Genomic DNA, 23,862 nt, shown 5'->3' on the forward strand with positions numbered 1-23,862 from the left:
CTTACAGGTGGTGTGTTTCCCTGGAGGCAAACAGATGAACTCCCTCTTATTGTCTCGCCTCAGAGGCAGGATCTGCTCCAGGTCTTTACAGCATTCCCCCCCCCCCCCTGCATGTCTCCCACCCTCCAGACCTGACTGATCCAACACCATGGAGAGAGCAAGAGAGGAGCTACTGGGAATGTATTCATACTCTATAGAACCAGCTGGATCAGCTATCACACCTAAAACGCGCTCATCATCTCATTCTCAGATCGTCTCTCAGATTGGGTTCTCATCTCTCCGACTAGGGAGACGATGGTTGTGTCCCTCCGGATGTTTCCGCGTCGGTCCGGGCTGTTCCCCGGCAGGGACTTGTCCCTCGCTCCATGAGCGGGCCGGGGAGAGCAGGGGCACAGCAGCCCGCGGAGCTGATGGACCTCCCGCCTGAAGGAACGCCGGAATACGTAGTAGATGAGAGGGTTGTACGCGGTGGAGAATTTGGCGAAGAGGCAGGGTAGCAGGCTCAGTATGGGCGTCACGCTGTTACTTCCTGGTGTGTGGAATATACTCCACAGGCTGACGGTTACATAGGGGGCCCAGGCTACTATGAACCCCGAGCTGATAAACAAGGCCATCTGAGGGGAGGGAGGGAGGGAGGGAGGGAGGGAGGGAGGGAGGGAGGGAGGGAGGGAGGGAGGGAGGGAGGGAGGGAGGGAGGGAGGGAGGGAGGGAGGGAGGGAGGGAGGGAGGGAGGGAGGGAGGGAGGGAGGGAGGGAGGGAGGGAGGGAGGGAGGGAGGGAGGGAGGGGTGAAGAAAGAGAAAAGAGATAGAATGGCATAACATTGTCTCTCAAATGTTTTGAGAATCCTTTCAACGTATCCACTGAGCCAGAAAATATATGTTTCAAAGCTGCATGTTGTGCCCTAGGTTGACCTCCAGACTGTCTATTCGTGTGAGAAGATGTGAGAGGATAAACAACGTTATCAACCACATCCACAAACTGTCACTTACTTGTGGACAATGTCACTGGAAATCTTAGTGGTGAGGATGGAATAAGGAATCACAGCAGTTTTTCCTTCTGTCAGTCTACCTTCTGACACAAAGGATTCTATTCCTTTCGTCTGTCAGTCTACCTTCTGACACACAGGATTCATATTCCTTTCGTCTGTCAGTCTACATCCTGCTTTGCTTAGACATACACACAAACACACACCTGAAACTTACATCTCAGACACAATGCTATTAGAACAAGAGATTGTAAATGTCTGAACCTAAAGAGTTGTAACCGATCAATGATCTTGTTTGATCTTTCTAATTCTTATATATATTGCATATTTTATTTTGATTTGCTTTATTTTTAAATTGTTTAGTTCTAGAATTAGTTTAGCTATTTTAGTTTTTTACTTAATTTAAGATGTGTATATGTTTATTGTCTGCACCTTCCTGCCACAGTAAATTCTGTGTTTGTGTAACATACATAGGGAATAAACCGAATTCTGATTCAGATTCCATTTCTGAAATCTGATTCTGAAATCTGATTCTGATTCTGATTCTCTGCTCTGTAAAAGACCGTTTTCAGATCACAGCTTCCCTTGTCCAGAAACCACACAGTGATGCCTGTTTAATTTCCTCCATCTCTGCACTGAAATCATTTTGTTCAATGGGTTAACAGTGGTATGTGTTAGTTTAAGAGCATTGATTGTAGATCCTAGACTGCTACAACAATTGCCCTGATGTCACATAAGTCCTGCTTATTATGGAGCTACTGCCACAGAAACACTTCATCTGTCTTGGCAGCTTGTATGTTGTGGGAGCTGTTGACCTGAATTTTAAGTATATATGTGGCTGAAGGTTTATCTTGTGTCAATACATGCAAGCACACAAACGCACACACACATGCACACACAAACAAACAACACAGACAGAGAGACAGACACACACACTCACACACAGACAGACAGACACACACACAGACACATTCCTGACCAATGTGGTTATTTACTGGAGGTAACAGGATATGTACCTCTATACTGCTCCCACATAACACACAACATTAGATCCGTTGTTGATCAGCTGGGAGATGAAGGGAGGATGGAGTTAGTAAGTCTGCATATTAGGTCCCAAGTGCACCATGCATCATTTGCTATTTTTCCCTTTCAAGTAAGTCAAATGTGTGTGAATGATAATTTCACTTGGGAAAGCTTGTATCACCAAGACAACATCAACAAATATTACGAAAATCACCCATAATCTTTTGGAAATAAGTCTGCAAAGGATTTTACCCATCTTCTACCAGCTATGATACCAGCTATGATCAAAAATAAAGCTCAACCTACCAGAGTGACCTTCCTCTCTATGTTGCCGTAATTCAGGTTGCTGTTCTGAATGGTTTGGTACGCCTTGTGAAGCTTCCACGCGATCCCCGAGTAGGAAAAGAGGATGACCAGGCAGGGGATGAAGGTGCACAGCACGGCCAGCGACACGATGAAGGAGGAGCGGTTCATAGACTGCTGGTAACCAGCCCAGTCCACAGAACAGGCCAGTCCAAACGGCTCTGGACCGTATCCGCCCCAGCCCAGCAGAGGGAACACAGCCCACAGGGCCGCGTACAGCCAGATCGCACCGATCACCACGGTGATGGTCCGTCGTTGGAACTTGTTACCTGGGGAACAGACAGACAGAGATGCTGAAGTGGTCGTATGGCGGCCATCACTCCTGAGGTTCTGGAGAGGGTGGAAGAAATTTAGATTTCCTGTGTGCTTACATTATTCACTAATCAAGAGAACTAGTCATTGGATACTAGTTAGTATGTTCTCATGTAAGCTTGCTATTAATAAGAGTAGATTGTGTCTTAGTCATTCCGTTTATGAAGAGACGGACAAAACACTTTCTTCATCAATAGGGTGGTCATGTCTGGCACCGAGGTGTAGCGAAACTGCATTGAAGCACACATCATTACTTTACTCTGCCTAACTACCGTTTTTTGTATTACCATTTATCTTGTTTGATTGATAGTGCAACTTACCCCAATTACAATTAATGTGAGACATGATCTCAGACATACTCGTCAATTTAAAGAAGTTAACATCTGGAGAAAAGAAGGCTACAGCCTTCGTCTATGCGCTAAAGTGTTGTGATGTTTAATAGTTTCATCATCAATGTCATCATCATCTTAGTCACGTAATTGTTATTGTCATGGAATGTTATTGGAATAAACCACCTTTTTGTACAAACAAGAAGGGAAGGTTTCCTGCTGGGACTGCCAGGGGCTCGCCATGCATTTGACAGCTGCTAATCTGAGGACATTGATGTATGACTTTAATCACTGCTCCTCCTGTCTGACATCAATCCAAAGCTTGATTCATCCGCAGCCCTTAATAATACGTCAGCTCATTAAAATCCCCTGTGGAGCATGGGTTTTCTTGACATAAGATATGGCAACGGACAGTGCAAGACTTCAAAGCTATCAACTAGCTTTGTTGATATCATTTCTCATTCACTACCAGTCAGCAAACTACAGTGAGAGTCAAGTAAGTTCAATCAATCTGACGCATTTGGATTTTAACATAATACTGGAATGATGTTAGTAAAAATCTGTAAAAAAAAATATTTTAGCACTGACTTTCTTGAATTAGACATTCTCAAACAACTCTCTGTAAAAACTCAAAAGCCAATCAAACCATAAGACTGTACCTTCCGGAAAAGACTTTCCCGCCCCCACAGTGTAGCAGGAAGTCAAGTTACCTGTTTGGGGTGTACTTCCTGTCACCAGGTACCTGATAAAGCCCATGACAGCCAGAGTCATGATGCTGGCCACACTGAAGATCATTCCCATCAGACCATAGTAGAGGCAGGAGGAATCTCCTCCGATCCATGCATGGTTGAAAGCAGAGGCGATGGACAGAGGGTACATGCTGAGGGCCATGCCGATGTCCGTCACCGCCAGGTTCACCATCAGCAGTTCTGGGGCCTTGAGGAGGGTCTGGCGGCGGACAGACGTGACCAACACCGCAGCGTTTCCCAGGATAGACAGAATCGCTGCAGGTCAAAGAGAAAGAGAGAATGGGAGAGAGAGAGAGAGAGAGAGAGAAAGAGAGAAAGAGAGAAAGAGAGAAAGAGAGAAAGAAAGAAAGAAAGAAAGGGAGAGAGAGAGAGGGGTGAAGAAAGAGAGAGAGAGCAGAGCTAGATTCATCCCAACTCAATCATTCATTGGAAACAAATAGCTCCCTCCACTGACCAACAGTGGATTATAAAGCAGGGTAGAGCACAGTCTGTGGTCTATGGTCATGCAAGTGAAAACATTTATTCAGCTTGTCTCTAATGCTTTCAGGCATATTTTCCAGGAGTCAGATGGCTGAGCGGTTAGGAAATCGGGCAACTAATCAGAAGGCTGCTGGTTTGATTCTCGGCTGTGCCAAAAATAACGTTGTGTCCTTGGGCAAGGCACTTCACCCTACTGGCCTTGGGGGAATGTCCTTGTACTTACTGTAAGTCACTCTGGATAAGAGCTTTTGCTAAATTACTAAATGTAAATGTAAATATTACATAACCACTGATTTCCCCTGAATTTAAGCTTACAGTTAACTATGTTCAGCATGTTTGGATGGGAGTTCAGATCATCTTTAGTTCTGTGTTGTACAGTATTGTAGCAGAACATAATGGAATATGCCCTTCAGGTCTTTTTTGAGACTCTGGCATCTTATTTATCCATACCAATTATTCTCCTATTAACAAGCAGCCGGGTATATAAACCACTTAAAAATATCACATCCGTTCAAGGAAGTATTTCATTAATTTCCAAGATGCTTCGACCCTCAACATCCTTTCAAAATCGGTTAAAAGGAAAATCCAGATTTATAGCCATGTCACAAAGGATATAGCAAGCCCTACAAAGGGAACTAGCTGTACAGTATGTTTGATTCTGACTATTATAGGTAGGGTTATGTCGGTGAATTGAAGGCATTCATGCCGGTTAAAAACACAATTTGAACTGGACATACCAATCTTGTTCTGTTACCTTTCTACCACCTTCAGTCATCCTGTTTCTATGACATGCTTTTATATTAAAATACATTCTCATTATATAATGTAATGTGAAATTCCCATTGACCACAGAAATCTATTATGAAAACATATCATTCAGATACACAGCATCCATCATTGTCTCCATCCATCAAACTCTTTCATTCGCAACATAGGTTAACAAAAGTAACAATGCTTTGTGACATAAATATAAAAGTCGCTATACAAGTAAAGTTTATTGAATGAAGAAGCATCGAACGTCTTTAGAACGAATAGAAATTAGAAGGAATAGAAATGAGATTAATAATGCAACAATAATGCCAAGGTCTATGGCCATGTGAAAACTAGCGTTAATCAACCTGATGCAAAAACCCCATCTCACAGCACGGCCTCAATGATAATTCAGGGGGCCGAGTGGTTAGGGCATCAGGCTAGTAATCTGAAGGTTGCCAGTTCAATTCCCGGCCAGGGTACATGACATTGTGTCCTTGGGCACGGCACTTCACCCTACTTCCCTCGGGGGGATTGTCCCTGTACTTACTGTAAGTCGCTCTGAATAAGAGCGTCTGCTAAATGTAAATAATATATATTATATATTCAAATCTGGTAAAAATGTCCCCCCCAATATATTGATATAAAAATGTAAATAAAATATAAATGTTCTACACTATGACAGGCAACCACGCACACAGTCTGAAATTATCATAAAAAATGTAATTATATTAATAACTAAACGTAAAATGTGTTAAGGGGAGGTTTTTGTCAGAAACTGAGTGATATATTGTGCAAAACAATATGTTACAACTATGAGTCAGTCAGATTGCTTGATTTTAGTTGCCTACAAAGCTATAGGCTGGATAAGGTTATGAAGAGTATCCCTTAGTTGGTACACTATACACTAGTATAATGGTAACCATTTATTTTAAATGATTAGTTTTCCATTAGTTGACAGATTTCCCTGTAAATTGAGATAAGGATGAGTGAGTTTACCTTTGTTTAACCCCTTTTAAGTGGAAAATCTGAAATGAGCGATTCATTAATTTGATGGGGTTGTGGAACAGATAGCCTATCAGACAAGCATTCAAGACACTAATAGAACTGTTGCACACCCACATACTGCAGGAAAGAATCAATGAGGGTGAGATTTCATACGAAAAGCTTTCCATTAAATTCACTCAACATTTTGTATTAATCTAATACTATACATGTTGTAACCCTTTAGATAAGTGTGTGCCATTATGTGATAAAGAATGTGTTAAGGTGTGATCAAATATTCCAATATCCGTAATTTGCTTGTTGCTTGAGTCCACTTGATGAAGACTGCAAACTCTGAAATACCATGCATGATTAAACTGACTGGAGTTGGACTTGTTGTTGTTGTGTTGTCAATGTTATGCGGCAGCTACAAACGCGAGCATATATTCTACATAATCTCAATCTAAAAAGCGAACACAAAAACTTAAATGCTGCATTTCACTCTGAAAACCTTTGCTTAAAGAAGGCATAGCGTAAACTATCTCCTTAGCTACCCCCCGTTGCTCAAGCCTTGTCCTACCCAGAACAATCACCCTGTGCCCAAGCCTCTGTTGTACACAGACGGTATACCACCACTTCAATACAGAGTCAGGTATGTAGGTTTATATCGGCCAAACAACCAATCTATGGCTCATTTAACCCTGCAGTAGCGCTACACAATAATCAAAACTACAGAATCTGTATGATTCCAAGTCATTACCAAGAGGAAGAAAATTATTTTATTCTTATTTCTACATGGGAGCATTTTACCAGATATGATTACGCCCACCTCAGCATGTTTGTGGTATTCATGACTACATTTTAGGATAAGGATGTATCTACATACGTAGATTGCAATAAAATAGGATGTATCATTCAGATGTATTTGAATAGTTGCATGCATTCTGGTACTGTAGACATTGACATGTATGTTTGGGTATCAAAAGACAGAGAGAATGAAAAACAGAGCATATTGATAAATTGTAAATAGATGGAACAGCAATGTGGGCATATGACACTAAAGTACTGTTCAACTGTACTTTCATGAAAAGGTTGAGAAAAATACTGTAAAACTCCTGAAAATGCTGTAGGTGAGCTAATTACTAGCATAACAATCCTGCATCTCGGTCTTCACTTGCGTCTATGTTGTGGGGCAGTTTTTTTTATCTCCTCGTCCGATAAAACATTAGAAAAAAATTGCAAAAGACAAAGACAAAACAGTAGTGCATGCTAATGACGTGGAACTACATTTCAATGTGTGGACACAACTGTGTGTGTGTTGTCACCACTTCCTGCATGCATGTACATATGTTCATCTCACATGACTAATAAAGATTCCCTCTCTTCAATGTTTACAGTAATAGGTATTTTTCTGAAAACGACCCACAGCAACTATTTCTGCATGTCCTGATTCTGATTGATTGGGAAAGAGGAACTTTGTGTAGAGGAACTATTGTAATAATTGACACAGGAAAACACCGGTGTCAATTGTTATAATAGGCCTCATAGTTTGGTGCAAGACTTGAGGCCTGAAATGTCCCAGTTTTGTTACTCACTCATTACTCTTTCCTCATTCTCTCACAATCCTTACCTCTTTTTTTCTATCTCTCTGTGAACACTCAATTGACTGCTTTGTTTTATAACACTGTTGCTTCCTACATGGACGTATATTTGGTTTTAGCCACTGAAATATATTTTCTCTTTGAGAAAACAAGGCTTTGTTTTCAATGGAGGGAGAGAAAGGGGCATTTTATGAGGGTGGTAGAAATGTTTATTTGGAGACGGTAACTTTGTGACCTGGCATTCCCTCTCTCGTGGGTAACATGTGGTATGAATTCTCCTCAGGTTATGCTGCATTTGTTTGCTCAGAATTCTGCAACAACAGTTCACACAAACCAGAAAAGGTTGTTAGTCTACCTAACCCGTTTGTCCAATGATGGGAAAACTACCACGGGACTGGGAGTGTTTCATAAACATCAGACAGTCCAGAAGCTGTCAGTCAGCCTCAAATATTCAGTGTTTTACTTTAACAGTACATTTTATTTGACATTGTTTGATATCCTCTCAGCGTAGCCAATGTTGACTTCAGTAATTGACAAACATGGATCCAATCAAACACAAGAACGGAACATAATTAGAAATTTGATTGCCATCCATGTTTCTTCCATTAGTAAGATTTGAGTGATGAACTCTGGGTTAAATCTGCTTTATATAATATTTATCCTCCCAACCCTATTGGCTGATGGGAAATTAATTAAACCATGTTGTTCTGCTATTTCTAAATCAATTTCCATTTGAGAATCAAAATAATCTGCGGATTAATCACTGAGAGAGCCCAAAGACAGTATGGTTCTTCACTGACAACCTGGTGGTTTGAAGTTGTATCCAGTGAATGATGGAGAACAATGTTTGACATATGCATGTGTGACATATGACATCACGTGAGGTTCATAAGCTGGTCTTACACTGTTTCACTTTTTGTCAACGGAGGTCCGGCCTAGTTTAAGGAACCTTGGGGGGGCATTTGATAAATCCCCATCTTTTGAAAGTCATATCAAATCGCTTACCAAATCTTGTTTTTTCCATTTATGCAACATAAGTAAATTGAGAGCTCTCAATCAGAACTGGAGATGCTTATTCATGCCTTCATTTCCTCTCGTATTGACTATTGCAACTCTCTTCTCCAGGGCCAGCGTTTGCTAGAGGCGAACTAGGCAGACCTAGGGCACCATGAAGAGGGGGGCGGCAAATCAACCGTACCGCACTACCAGCAGAGGGCGCCGCGACGGGATGGGGGGGGCGTCTCTCCGATTTGCCCTCCGGGGAGGGGGAGGGGGGGGTTGCTGCTGAAACATCCTGCCAAGGGTGGCGTAGGTACTCGCGCCGGCCCTGCTCTTCTCCTCACTCAACAAATCTGTTCTTCACCGTCTGCAATCCATTCAAAATGCTGCTGCTAGGCTACTTACAAGGTCAAACAGGCTTCCTGTAATTTACTCACCATAACCTATAGGGCTTTACATGATCAGGCTCCTGCTTATCTTGCTAATATCATTCACCAACACACCCCCTTCCGGTCTCAAAATCTGCTATCCACGCCACGCACTCGTCTGAAGACGTGGGGATACAGCTTTTGCCGCTATGGCACCCAGACTCTGGAATGCTTTGCCAACCGGCATTAGGTTTGCTGAGAATGTTGAGAGTTTTAAGGGACAAGTGAAGACTCACTTGTTCAGGTTAGCTTTTGAGTAATCTCTATATTTGGTCTATTGATAATTTGAATCTGTGTTTATTTATTTTTATTATTAGACTTTTATGTTATATTGACAATGTACATAGTAAAGCACTTTGTGACCCTGTCTGTGAAAAGCGCTGTATAATACATTTTACTTACTTATTTTATAAGTTTTGTAATGTTACTCACATAAACACTTGAATCAAAATGCAACAGATCGCATCTGTACACAGCTTCTGTGAACAAAGCAGTTTTTTTTGCATTTCTAAAGTAAAGCCTGGGACCTTGGCATACCATTCTGAGGAAGAGAGATTTGCAGTGACTGATATAGAGTAAATGAGTGTGATATAGATTTTGATATCTGCCTCGTCAAATATCTCATTTGCATGTGTGTACAGAGAGAGAGAGAGAGAGAGAGAGAGAGAGAGAGAGAGAGAGAGAGAGAGAGAGAGAGAGAGAGAGAGAGAGAGAGAGAGAGAGAGAGAGAGAGAGAGAGAGAGAGAGAGAGAGAGAGAGAGAGAGAGAGAGAGAGAGAGAGAGAGAGAGAGAGAGAGAGAGAGAGAGAAAGTAAAACCACTAAAAGGTCCACACAGGCTGCACCATATTGGCTATCAGGGAGAAACCCCGCACTTCCTGAAGGCCGGTCCTCCCCAGTCCCCAGGGCATCTGAAAAGTGACATCCGAATGAGTCCTCCTTCGCGGTTCAGTGAAGCACTGTTTCAAGTCGTTGGGCAGAAGCAAAAGACCATATTTCGCTCCAATGACCCAGATTTACCTGGCATAGATATTCCTTTCAGGTACCTTAAGCATTTGGCTCCGGCCTAGAGAAAAGAAACGGTATAACTGAGGCTTCCAGCAGATGATACCACGTTTCGGGTGGAATCAGGCAAGAACCACTTCGTCTCCTGAGACAGGCTCTGCTCTGTAACACTCGATCAGCTGACGATGTGTGATCATACTGCCTTGTGATGTGGTGTTGTAGTGCTTTTCAGATGTTAAGTGTGACATGAAGGGGGAAGGAATCCCTCTTTGGTCCTCTCCAGTAGAACCCTGCTCCTTGGAATTCTAAAGCTGTTTGGATCATTATCAAATGTTGCGTGTGAATGCTCTTAGAGATGTGCACTTTTGAAGAGCCTGTAAAATGGTAATTTTCGGGGACTGCTGTTTGGTTGTTTTTCCAAAGCATCTTGGAGCACATCTTCCTTCATGACTATTCATGGTAATTTTCAGAAGCTGATTAATCTGTTGAGTAGTCTCTTCAAATTCTAAACCCTTGTTTCTTCCGCTGGAATACAGAGTTTGCCAGGGTCAACAAGAACAACACAGTGCATTGCAAAATATAAATAATTGTATCTTTTCATCTTTTTAATGTGACTAAAAGACAAAGACCTTGAGATGTACACATAGTCCAATTGCAATGTTTCTAAGAGAAAATTATAGCACATTTACAAGAGACTAGACTCATAATAGTTTACCCTGAAATGCAACATGACAGAGCTTCAAAATTTGTGGTACTGTACCTTTTAAATAATATATTACTCTAATTTTTGTGGGAATGCCACTGAATGTACAAGCGCGTGTTGACCTGTATTTGCATCTGAAACAGTAAACATCTGTCACCTTTTGTCCAAACAGGTTTGGACATATTACGGATGATAATAGGACAAGGACAAATAGTTCTGGCCAGGCTAATACACAGCAGTCTACAGTAACTTTAAAATAGCCCCACATTACCATGTATCCATTAGAGCAGTCCATAGTCAGGAACAAAGGACAGCAAAGAACTGGGGAACAGTGTGATGGAGCATACACTCTCAAGTTTCAATGTTTGTTCCGTGTTTGACATGTTGTTTGTACATGTTTTTGTACTGTACTACCATTGTAAAGCGTCCTTGAGCTCAGGAAAAGAGCTATAGAAATTTAAGATATAATTAAGTATGTTTTGGACGAAGAGAGACCCTCAAATGGAGGTAGTTGGGGATGAAGTGGGTAGGATGAGATGGTATCTGGGTGATCAGTCACTCTGTGGAACAGGATTCATGATCAAACCCACAGGGACAGGCAGAGGACCCCAGGATCAGCTCTGAAGACTTAATCACTCTTATTATCTCAGCTCTTACAGCTTTCACAAGAGAGTTAATGGTCTCTAGGCTAATGGATAGATAGATGAATAGATGCATGGATGGACGGATAGGTTAATGTACTGTCCTGGTAGGTTTGAGTATGACATTCCTCACCTATTTGGATATTTGCCCCAACTCAACAATAATCTTTGTCTTGTCCTGTCTATTTCTTCAATAATCTATTCTACAAAATATATATTGTACTGACTCAGATGTGTATGTAAATCCCTTCTGGGCCTCACCCTTTACCTCAGTTAACAGCAACCAACAAAAAACTACTTGGATTTAGATCTGACATCATCAACCACATTAACATGGCTGCCAGCCCAACTTATCCCCGCCCACAGGAGATGTTCGGACCAATGAAATTGTCAGGGCGGGCTTTGTACGATGATGGACAGATGATCGACAGTAACCTAATCAACAACGTCACGAAAGAGCGCTTGGGTTGAATTTGTTTTCAACAAACAACATATTGCGTTGCTCTGATTCGTTGTAGGTCTATCCAATTGAGCGAAGAGGCATTTGTTTAACGAGTTTGGTTGAAACACCCCCCACAGTCACAGCCCAACGGAGTGTTATCAGACTCATATTCTGACTAAAATTATGAGTATGACAACGTCAGGCTACAACCACATAGGAATAGAAAACAAAATGTAGACAGTATGTCACCACATTTACAGTGTATACTGTATATTATATACATATATATATATAGGGTTTACTGTATCTCTGTGGCAATTTTCACAATGTGAGTAATAGCCTTATATCTAGCCTTTTTATGATCGCTCTGGGGTTTATGTCAGTTTATATTTAGATCACTTTCTTTTTAATAATTATTATTTTAGCTCTTCAAATTCTATTTTATGGTGTACGTGTGTATGTGTAATTGTCAAACGCACTGTGAAGCACTTTGGCCAGCCGTGTGGCTGTTTGTAAATGTGCTATATAAATAAAGTTGAACTTAATCTCTTTGCAGAAGTAATAAATTAAGTATATTGCTGTGACAACAGCCAAACCATTTGATCATTTTACGTAATTACTAAATAGCAAAATATATATATAACTGCACTCATTCACAAGAAAAAAATAAAAATAAATAGAAATTACATTTCAAACAGAAGAATTACTTACATCATCTTTTTGTGTTTCATAATTCATCTTGAATTCACAGACATAGTTTGTAGAAAGCTAAAAATATTTGCGTAAATAATTTACAGTAGCGATAGTCTAGGCTGTACATTCTCAGACATTCTTGGTCTCTTACTTTCCCAGATAAAAACTTTAGCTAATTCCTTGTTTTTTTTAAATAAAATAAATGATGTGAAAAAAAAAAAAAGTCCTTTACATTTGTACAGCCAATGTACAGATGCAATCCTGAATCCAAATAGCCCTGCTATGAGAATGTTCTTTTAACACTTTCTGTTCTCAATGCATCCGTTCTGGCAGTTTCAAAGCAATAGTTTTCAAGGTTAAACACAGAAAAGCTGTATTCTGCACAAGGGTAAATAGAAACCTGATACTCACCTATTACAACTAGGAACGTCCCTGCTCCAAAGTCGACGGCGGGAGCCAGTTTAGATGTATATTTGTCTTCCATCCTCGTCCACAGAACGGTAATGTACTGTAACAAATCAATCTCCCAAAAGACTTCAACTCAAAGAGGCAGAAGTCGCAATCCTCAAAGCTGATGACAGTTTAGAATGTCCTCTTCTTTGCTTGAAATTTATCTCCATAATAATCACCATCCAAAATATTCACAAACTCACCCCCACGTACACACGCACTAAACCCGCTGCAAAGATTACTCCAGTGAGACCCAGCACAATGCACTGACAGTGACATACATACAGCACACACACAGTGTGTGACCTGTCCCTGGAGGCAAAAAATCCAGATGCAATCCAATACAACTTGCACCTGTCTTCACAGCTGGAGACATACAGTACAAAGCGCAGAAGAGTATGTTGGTGAATCAGAGGATTGTGTGTGTGGGTGAAATGGAAAATGTGTCGTATCCAACCAAAGTTCCCTGGTCCTTCTCATGTTGAGCGGCTAACATGTTGTGGCAGGGCAGGGCAGGCATGGCATGAAACAGTCTGATGTAAGTGCAGGGAAAGCCCAAGGTCTGTCGCTTCTAGAAGGTTCATCTGAGAGGGTTCTTGGCAGAGCTGTTCCACCATGTTAGTCCTCACTCAGGACCTCAACCGTGAAACCAGTAGTCACTCTGCAAAGAATTACCTTGGCAACCTGCAGAAATCCACCAGCACTATTTACAATTTTAATTAAGTCGATCCATCCAATGTTGCAGTGACCGATTATCTGTGGAAATGAAAATGTGCATTTGGAAAGCTGGCATGTCCAAAATCATCAAGTGCGTGCATGTTATGTCCCTGCTCAAGGTTTAATACAGCCTGTATCACAAATGTAATACTCAATGACAAATCGATTTGATTTAATTGTATATGTTTTTGAACTCTTTAATCTTACCTTAAAACTGGCAAATCTTACACCAAAGAAGCTATAATTGCTTATTTTACTGCCTAGGGTGTAAGTGAAAGAAATATATGATTTTGGACACAAATTAGTTTAAGAATACATTTTCATTATTTTGCTATAGAGCATATGGCGTCGATGAGTATGCTGTGGTAACTAGTACATTTAAAATCTTGGCAATATTTTGATAACAAGCTAACCCTAACAAAAAACGTCCAAAATAACGGCAGCTAAGCGAATCCCAGATTGAGACAAAACATTCACTTAAGGAATCGTAAGTACAAATGACTTGTGTGATGACTCATCACACAAGTCAATCATTTGCACTTCCTCTTCCTGTGGCTTTATCAATTTCACTAACAGCTGTAGTGGCCTATCTTTATGAAGCCTATGAAGTAGTGTAGCCAACATAATACTTTGGAAAATACAATCCATAATGCTTTACATTCTTTTTTGTCTGTATATGTCCATTGTGTAGTGTATAAACTTAACCCTTGTGTTCTGTTCGGGTCATTCTGACCCATCAGTCATTGTGACCCACCGTTGTTTGCGACAACTTTACCGCATACAAAAACAAAGTGAAGCATTTTCTTTTAACCGTTGGGCTGTCTCAGACCCTCCACATTGTGAAGATTAAAAGAAAATAATTTTTATTTGCTTTTGTATTGGGTAAAATTGGGTAAACACAACGATGGTTCGTTATGAACCTTGTGGTCATGTGACCTGAAGGCAGCACAAAGGTTAATCAACAAACAAATGTTGTACATTGAGCGCAGTGCGCAAAATTGTAACTGTTATGGAGCTATTCAGACTTTTGATTCCTACCTTTTATCAGACGCAGGGCTTACAGCATCTGCCGTTTGATGCTCTATCATAAATGATCATCTATGAAATGACAGAGACAGGGCGTCAAACGATGAACCAGCTAAACATTTGACAATGGCTCTGGGAAGCTTTGGCTGAATGGAAAAGACATGTCTGTAACGACGATGATAATCTCACAACATTACACACACCATACAGGCAATCTGAGTAACCCGCAGTGCAATACAATATGTAGAAAAAGAAAAGGTGCTGATTGTGGTGCTGAAGTGTATTGCTATTACCCAATCCCTCCCAATGCAATGCTTTATAACCACAGCCTGTTGCTGTGGTGGTGTTCAGACTGAGTAATCGTTACCCTGCGAGCATAAACATGGAAATCAAAGGGTGTTCCCGCCGTTACTGCCTCATCCAGATGCAGAATACAGAATTTCGGCAGCATTCCAGGGAATAAGCTCAACAGGGGTGAGGAAATTGGCATTAATGGCTATTAAGACCCTCGGAGATTCAGCCTGGTTATCATCTGTTCATTATGGTGGACCAGATGTGTGCACTTTACCCCTTGCACAAGAACAGTTTTTTTTTAAAGACAATATGCAACTAAATGAGGGCTGCTACTTCACCAAAAAGGCACACAACAAGAAAATAAATATAAAGATAGTTCAAATGTGTGGTTCAAGTAAGAAACAAAAAGTAAGTAAGTAAAGCAGAGCAGAGCACAATAGAGTACAGTAGTACATCAAGTACTTATTAATGATGCAAAATCTTTTTGTGAAACTTTTATCCCACAAAAAAGTTATACTTTGTATGTTAGAAGTAGAAACTGTAGATATTACATTTAGCAGAGTACATTTACATTTAGTAGACGCTGTTATCCAGAGCGACTTACAGTAAGTACAGGGACATTCCCCTGAGGCAAGTAGGGTGAAGTGCCTTGCCCAAGGACACATCATTTGGCACGGCCGGGAATCAAACTGGCGACTTTCAGATTACCAGCCCGATTCCCTAACCACTCAGCCACCTGACTCCCTAGTGTAGAAAACAAAAGGAGTGAAAGTAAAAAGTTGCCTGAAAAATAAATAATAAAGTACTGATTCCAGAAAAATCTACTTAAGTACAGTAACAAAGTATTTGTACTTTGTTACTTCTCATCTCTGCATCAATCCATAACATAAATCCATTCTACTACCATGTTCATCATCACAGTGTATTACAATTGCCCAGAGAGATAAGAGTGTGGATGCACATCAAGTGATCAGATGGCTGAGCGGTTAGGGTGTCGGGCTATTAATCAGAAGGATGTTGGTTCGATTCCCAGCCGTGCCCAATGAAGTTGTGTCCTTAGGTAAGGCAATTCACCCTAGTTGACTCGGAGAGAATGTTCCTGTGCTTACTGTGAGTTGCTCTGCATAAGAGCGTCTGCTAAATGTGAAATCAATCCCAACAGACACAGCCTTGAGGAATTGTTTCAAGGAATAAGTAGGAATGTATTATCACAGAAGCCTAATAGCACAATCATCAAATTCTCTACACCTTTGCTTGTAGAAAGATTCAGATTGAGCTTTCCTATCATGTTCCTTTTCCCACACTAACTGATTCAATCAGGGGTTGCTTCAGAAAAACCTACCACACTATTCATTCTCAATACAATGATTGCATTGGACGTGATGCTCCAAATGGGTCAAAGCTCATTGGAAGCACTGGCCTGGATACTGGCATACTGCTCTGTAAGAGTATTTAATAACGACTGGACAGATGTCGGAACCAAAACAATGAAAACTCCCATTCTCTAATGGTTAATGTTGATTCCTTCCAGTATAATCCTATTATAATACTACTACTACAGTTAAATGGACATTTTGGACCAAGTGAAGGAATAAGCTATGCAACAATCTACAGCATATATTTAGAAAACTCCACATCAATGTATACAGTTAAATAAAGCATTAAGTGAGGTCACCCATAAATAATGATGTTTGCCAAAGAAAATGCCTGAAGAATGAAAGCACTTTTGACACACAATCAATGCCTCAGGAGCTTACGGTCATTGTAAAAATGAAGTGAAGTAAAGTCAAACATTTATGTAAAAATGGATGGAATTTATTGCATCGATAAGCAGACTGCTGCCTTGGGGGTTATTGATGTTCAGAACCCCTTAAAAGGACATCTGGAGAAAGGCTCAAAGAAAAGTCCCAGATGACTGTTGGCCACAATAGTTATTGTTTTCTTTTAAACGTGGACTGTGTTTAAAAGATGGACATCGATTTACTGTTCTGGCTTACTGTTGACTAAACATTTTTTGTTAACACTCAAAAGATATTTTGAGAAAAAACATTGTAAATTTCTTAGGCCAACCCTATTCAATTGAATAGTACCCAGCAAACATTGTAAATTAGCTGAATCAACTTAGGTCAATTAAATTGACCCAACCCAAGTGCATTACGTTGGAATAACATAATTGCATAATGCATGAATAAAGCAATTGAATCATGTGGAAATCCTTTCCATGACTTTTTAATATTTGTTCAACTAGTTATTTTTTTGATTGTTGGTGACAGAAAATGTAAAAATTTTAATCACGCATCTTTGCAGATACAAAGGTTCCATTAAAGGTCATGAAATGTGTAAAAATATGTCGCCATCTCAGAACCAACACCCAACCCCCTCCCCCCCACACACACACCCTCCCACACACAAACCCCCTCCCCCCACACACACCCTCCCACACACAAACCCCCTCCCCCACACACACACCCTCCCACACACAAACCCCCTCCCCCCAGACACACCCTCCCACACACAAACCCCCTCCCCCACACACACACCCTCCCACACACAAACCCCCTCCCCCACACACACACCCTCCCACACACAAACCCCCTCCCCCCCACACACACACCCTCCCACACACAAACCCCCTCCCCCACACACAAACCCCCTCCCCCCCACACACACCCTCCCACACACAAACCCCCTCCCCCCCACACACACCCTCCCACACACAAACCCCCTCCCCCACACACACACCCTCCCACACACAAACCCCCTCCCCCCCACACACACACCCTCCCACACACAAACCCCCTCCCCCCCACACACACCCTCCCACACACAAACCCCCTCCCCCACACACACACCCTCCCACACACAAACCCCCTCCCCCCCACACACACACCCTCCCACACCCAACCCCCCTCCCCCCCACACACAGCTTCAACCCTCCCTTACCCCAACTACAAACGCTCTCTTTCTTGTGGGATGTGCATCGGTCTGTGGGGTTCATGTGTTAGCTCTATAATGTCTATAATGAGATGCTCTGGATTCTCCTTAGATGTTTACTGTGTGGATTTGATGTGGGAAAAAAAAAAACGTTTCTGCATCTGTGGTTTCTATTGTCTTTGGCTCATGTCATCAGCTGGTCTGTCACACAAGCTCTCCTTCATCTCAGTGGTGAGATGGAGCACATTCTAACCGATAAGCCAGAGCGTTCAACCAAATGGTTCAATCATTGAAAAAGGCTTAAGATGCACCCTGAAGCCATTTTCAGGTAGATTGGTGTCTGCGTAGGCGTGAGAGAGTATTGAGCCAGAGGGAGTGTTTGTATAGATGTTTTGTTTAGCTTGCCCCTCAGGTTAGAGAAGTCTATTACAGATCTATGAGAGAGAGACAGTCATGAACACATAGCTTTCAAGTGACAAAACGGTCAAGGGACACAAGCATACTTTAGCAATGCTGGCCAAATTTGCAGTGTTTGGTTTGTGGTCTGTCACTTCCTAAGTTGTCCAGGGAGGATGTGACCAGGAAGTCATTTAACAAACAGAAATGAGGAAACACTATGAGAGACAGACGATTGATTTCTGCATGTTTACCTAGATCTTTTACAAACAGCCTGCTACACGTCATGTATGTGTTTTTGCTGTGCTAAATTATCAATCTTGATCTGTGTAATGTGGGTTGGATGTCACGGCCACAGCCATGCCCCCCTGTTTTTTGATAGAGCTTGATTTAACTCTTGTTCCAAGAGTATCCATAATAATGGTCTGTAAATGCCATAGCATTTGGGAACCCTAATCTTAACAGACCAATCAGGATTTAAGTGCACACCTGACATAGCCTTTGGGGTACAGTGTGTCAAGCCAGTAACTTCATATCCACTTGAACATAAGTCAGTGTAGCATCCCATTATCGTGCTGTGTTCAACAACATGATTGAACAGAGCCCCCTTGTGTTTGCCTCAAACCAGGGGACTCCTGGCTGGGTCACCAAATAACAAGGTTCAGCTCGGTTCCAAATCTAGAACTCAAGCAAGAAAAAAAGAAAGATGCTTTTTCCTAACCTGAGCTGACCAAGCATCTTAAATACCTCGGCAAGAGCAGCCTGCAAAACAAAACAGTGAATATCGTTATTACTTCAGCTAAACGGATTAGTTGATGGAAGGAGGAAAAATAAATAACTATTTAGTTCTGCACTGACTTCTATTAAACACATGAATCTACATCATCACCAGAGACGTCATATTAATAATCTGATATCTCACCTGCTTCTATAATTGTAAACATTACGGAACATAGTCCTTTGATATCAAACCACCAGCGTGAAAGAAATAGATTAGTATTTTTCCTTTACGCAATACAGGCATGCATGATAACATTTTAAAAACCCAGAGCCAAGAACAGTAAGTTGTCACCTTGCTGTATACAGTCAAGGCTAGAGACGCTCCATATCCAGTCACTGATTGCTCTGACACTAAGGGTCTGGCGAGACAATTCATGGGTGGACAGTTAATAAATGGATGCTGGAAAAAATGAGGACTGTGAAAGAAAAAGAGAGTGAAAGAAAAAGAGACTGACAGATACAGACATGCAGAGGCTATGGGCTCTGTATGGATTTAATAGAAGGAAGTAATCTAAAATCGTTTAGATCGAGTATGTCGAGGTTAGAAAAGTAGATAATTGAGAGTATTTAAAATATTGAAATGCTATAGTAGATAGGGTTAGCAATAGCCATATGCCATCAGACCTATGCATTAAGTAGCTTCATCCTGAAGTCGAGCCAAAGAAACTTTAGATCAATGAAGAAGTGAAAAGAAGGAATTACTAGTCTAACACCTCATTAGAGACCAGCCTACTTTAAGACCTGTACCATAATCACCATCCCCCAAAAACCAAAGACCACGGGAATCAAGGATTACAGACCTGCCCCTTGATCTTTGGGGTGATGAAGTCCCACCTTACAACCATCACGGACCCACTCCTGGACCCCCTGCGTTTCGCCTACAGAGCCAACAGGTCTGTGGACGATGCTGTAAACATGGCCCTCCATTTCATCCTCCAGCACCCGAATCCTGTTTGCGGATTTCAGCTCTTCCTTTAACACCACCATCTTGGCTCTGCTGCAGGACAAGCTCTCCCATCTGCAAGTGCCTGACTTCTTCAGCAGGTGGATCACCGACTTCCTAACTGACAGGAAGTTGAACGCCAAGCTTGGGAAACATGTCTGTGACTGATGGCCCATCAGCACTAGTTCCCCTCAAGTCTGCATCCTTTCCTTCCCCTCTACTTTTCTCCCTGTACACAAACGTCTGCACCTCTAGTTATCAGTCAAGTTTCTGAAGTTTTCAGACAACCTGATTGGGCCCATCGCTGGTGGGGAGTGACCATGTAGAGTCCTGGTGTGGCCAAAACAATTTAGAGCTCAACTCAGATTGGCTGCAACTTGTCATCCCTGACATTCCGCTGTTGGCCTCCTCAACAAGGCCAAGAACTCACACTGACTGAATGTCTTAAAAGCTATTTACGTTTTGCACTACATTCAATTCCTGTAATATTTGTATTTTAGATTGTATTTTATATTGTAAATTGGCAACTTATATTTTATTTTATTGTATATTTTATTTTAATTGTATTCCACTTAGTATTGTTAGTTTATGTATCCTTAGTATAGTTAAACCACATTTAAATTTAAGATTCCTATATGTTTACTGTATGCACCTCCCTGCCAAAGCAAATTCCTTGTGTGTGTAAACATTCATGGCGAATAAATCAATTTCTGATTCTGATTCTGATTCTGATGCACGCCTCGCGGTTCAGGGAATTTTCATATAGAAATTAAAGGTATGTGAAAACCTACTTGCCAATAAACCTTTTCCTGATTCTGAATGACATTGCATTCAAATATTGAGCACTGAAAGATGAGTTCCCGGAATTTGATTTAAAGGACAAATAGATTATAGATAACCACTCCAACATTTCTATAAAATAGATAATAGTGTTTCAGAGAAAGGTAATTGCTGTTCCATGGCTGGCCCTTTGTGCGTTGTTTACCATCAACTCCCAAGTCTTTTAAAGTAATTCAGGAGTAGAGAACAACATGCTGGTCTGCCAGCCCCACCTGCTAGGCAGACACAAAAGCACTTGGAAAAGACAGCTTATGTGAACAGATAACGGTAATAAATGCTCCCCATCTTTTCATAATTGTTGGTGCCCCAATCTATTTTGAAATAGGCGATAAACCTCTCATTGAATCTTCAACAAAGAAGGGTGCAAATACTAAACTTGAACAACACTGACAGGAGAATCAACCTGCATCTACTCACTCTTCTGAAATACAGCTCAGTGTGGCAAAACACAATTTCACAAATACTCAATTTCCATCTCAAGTCCAAATATATACTTTATTATACAATATATGTTTTAAGTATTGGGAACAAACCAACCTAAACCGCTCTCTAAATATAGAAATCGATATAACATGAACGGTTACAAAACCTTGAACTTCATTGTTAATCTAACAACTAAAATACTAGAAAACACTTGAATAATAAATCAAAGGGGTCTCCATCACTAAGTGGAGGCAGCTTGGTGTCGCTGGGTACCCATGTGCCTGTACAGGTGACTCTGGGTGCGGAACCTGCTGCCACATGGGTCACAGGCATACGGCCGCACACCTGTGTGTGTGCGCATGTGCACTTTGAGATTGTAAGGGTGCGTGGTGAAGTAGACACACCGGTCGCACCTGTGCACGGGTACAGACGGAAGCTTCCGGCGACTGGAGGATTTCCGAAGGCATGCGGTGGCTTTGTCTCTGCAGTGACCGTGGACGATGTGACGACGCAGTCTGCCCCGCGTGTCGAATCTGTAGCGACACCCGGGACAGGGGAACAAAGGCTCGTCGGTGTGCGTCTTCAGGTGGACTGTGAGATTGCGCGAGTGTTGAGTAAGGTACGAGCACTGAGGGCACATGTATAGTCGGCCGTTCCTGGAAGCGAAAGGGCCTCCGCTTCTCTGAGGGCCTCCGCTTCTCTGAGGGCCTCCGCTCCTCTGAGGGCCTGCTACCACTGCTTGGTTTGACTTCTTTGGGGCGTTTTTTTTCCTTGTGTCCTCTTTAAATCAGAAAGAAAAGGGACACTTTAGGTCCTGCACGTTTTTAGATGTTAGGACCAAGATTTGACACCCCTGCTTTAGGAGGTTAGGAAACACACAAACATATAATTACATTTTACATGTTGTCATTTAGCAGACGCTCTTATTCAGAGCAGTTTACAGTAAGTACAGGGACATTCCCCCCGAGGCAAGTAGGGTGAAGTGCCTTGCCCAAGGACACAATGTTATTTGGCACGGCCAGGAATCAAACCAACAACCTTCTGATTAATAGTCCGACTCAGCCACTCAACCACTCAGCCATCTGATCCCCAAAGTATTCTATTAGGACAGATCCATATCTATTAGGACACCAATTCATTAGTTACCCACATCCTTCAGTAACTCACCTGGAACAATGGCTTCCTGGTGCACATCACTGGGTTCCCTGCAATCCATAACTGTAAAGAAATAAAGTAAATTCGATTTAATTTGTGAGCTCAATTATAGTCAATTGAAACAGCCTCTTTAGCAGATCATTAAATCATGCTTGTGGTAATGCAAAACTCAGAAGCCTAATCAACGATAAAGAGGGTCTGTTGAGTTTGTTAACATGGCTGACCATTCTTTTATAGCGCACCAACAACCTCGTTCAACGTAAAAAGTATTACTTATCTATAAAAGAGACAAAATATTGACGCACAGTAGGCTAACAAGTTTTCGGCACTATTTCAAGGGACATGACGGTACAACAAACAACAGATAAAACTGTCAATCTTAATCTTAAATGAGATGCTGGCCTACACATCCGCATTTATATCGGTTTGAAAGTTAAGCACAAACTTTCATTAAGTGGTCACTCAGTTGGTGCTACGCCTACATCTTACTTAAATCGATGACAAATTATGTTTTGTATGTTCGGTGTTTGCAACAAACAATGCAGAAAATGGACGCAACCGTCTTCCCGTTTTTTTCCCCTTCAAAACCGCCTTGATTGTTTTTTCAAAGTAGCCTATTCCATTAAGTGCACGAGGGCCGTGATGTTTTTTGATTGGCATTGTACAAGTCAGTATGCTTGCGCCTCGTCCATTAATTGTATCTGGACAAGTTATCCCTTACTTCTCAGAGTGAGAAAAACAAGTTGTATAAATGGCAGAAATGTGTGTCTAACGGCGAATGCGTGAGCCCTGAATTACGTTTTTTGAGTCGTGAGTTATTCCATATCGGGCATCATAATGAGATGGCCATGTGCTGCCATAGCGGGCGAGGAACAGGAAGTAGACTACCAACTGATCCACAGGGCCAGCAGGATAACAGGCAGAACAGGGCACGTGTTCACGCACACGCGCGCCACCTCTCATTAATGATACATGTAACAGTACTGTAGCGGTATTATTTTCAGGAGGAGCAGAACTGCGTTTCCCATGGTGAGCTGTGGATGTCTAGATCATTATGTTTGCATGGAGAGAGAAGATGAGAGACCAACCTGTTTTAAAAAGAGCCCTGCTTCAATAATTCAACAGCCCAAGGCAGATTTCCCCAATCTGTTTGATATATTTGTATAGATTAAACCACAGCCATGGTGAGAAGTTCCCTCTCTGCAGTCCTGAAAAAGTATAAAAAGTACATTATTCAGATCAAGTTAGTTCATGGTCTATGGTAAGACATAAACAGATAAACATGTAGTACTATGCCAAACATTGTTTTGACGGAAGCCAAACCTCTGAAGACCTTCAGAGTTAATACTAACATAAGATCGTATAACTTGGAAGTATTAACTTTTTATGAATTGAAAAAGCCCACAGCAGCTTTTTCC

The 23,862-nt window shown here is 41.6% G+C and overlaps 2 protein-coding genes across 6 annotated transcripts; both read right to left on the reverse strand.

The window, feature by feature from the left end:
• Nucleotides 1-221: 221 nt before the first annotated feature.
• On the reverse strand, nt 222-12,970 carry opn8a (opsin 8, group member a). The gene is made up of 4 exons (XM_084700587.1): nt 12,898-12,970; nt 3,724-4,017; nt 2,316-2,641; nt 222-614 (listed from the first exon to the last, which is right to left on the reverse strand). Exons 1-4 carry the CDS (start codon nt 12,968-12,970, stop codon nt 222-224), a joined length of 1,086 nt encoding a protein of 361 aa, XP_084556713.1.
• An 8,034-nt stretch (nt 12,971-21,004) lies between these two features.
• On the reverse strand, nt 21,005-23,542 carry LOC146287409 (zinc finger X-chromosomal protein-like). Of its 5 annotated transcripts, none has more exons than XM_084700554.1 (3): nt 23,533-23,542; nt 22,457-22,507; nt 21,005-22,069 (listed from the first exon to the last, which is right to left on the reverse strand). In XM_084700554.1, the coding sequence occupies exons 2-3, from the start codon at nt 22,503-22,505 to the stop codon at nt 21,531-21,533; spliced, it is 588 nt and encodes a 195-aa protein (XP_084556680.1). In that variant the 5' UTR covers nt 22,506-22,507; nt 23,533-23,542; the 3' UTR covers nt 21,005-21,530. The 5 variants fall into 5 exon arrangements, with proteins under 5 accessions (XP_084556680.1, XP_084556677.1, XP_084556678.1 ...); XM_084700551.1 differs by lacking the exon at nt 23,533-23,542 and adding an exon at nt 23,243-23,336; XM_084700552.1 differs by lacking the exon at nt 23,533-23,542 and adding an exon at nt 22,934-23,163.
• Between the last annotated feature and the right edge of the window lie 320 nt (nt 23,543-23,862).

This window comes from Hypomesus nipponensis, chromosome 6, assembly GCF_054491055.1.
Source record: "Hypomesus nipponensis isolate SF chromosome 6, ASM5449105v1, whole genome shotgun sequence".
Taxonomy (NCBI): Eukaryota; Metazoa; Chordata; class Actinopteri; order Osmeriformes; family Osmeridae; genus Hypomesus; species Hypomesus nipponensis.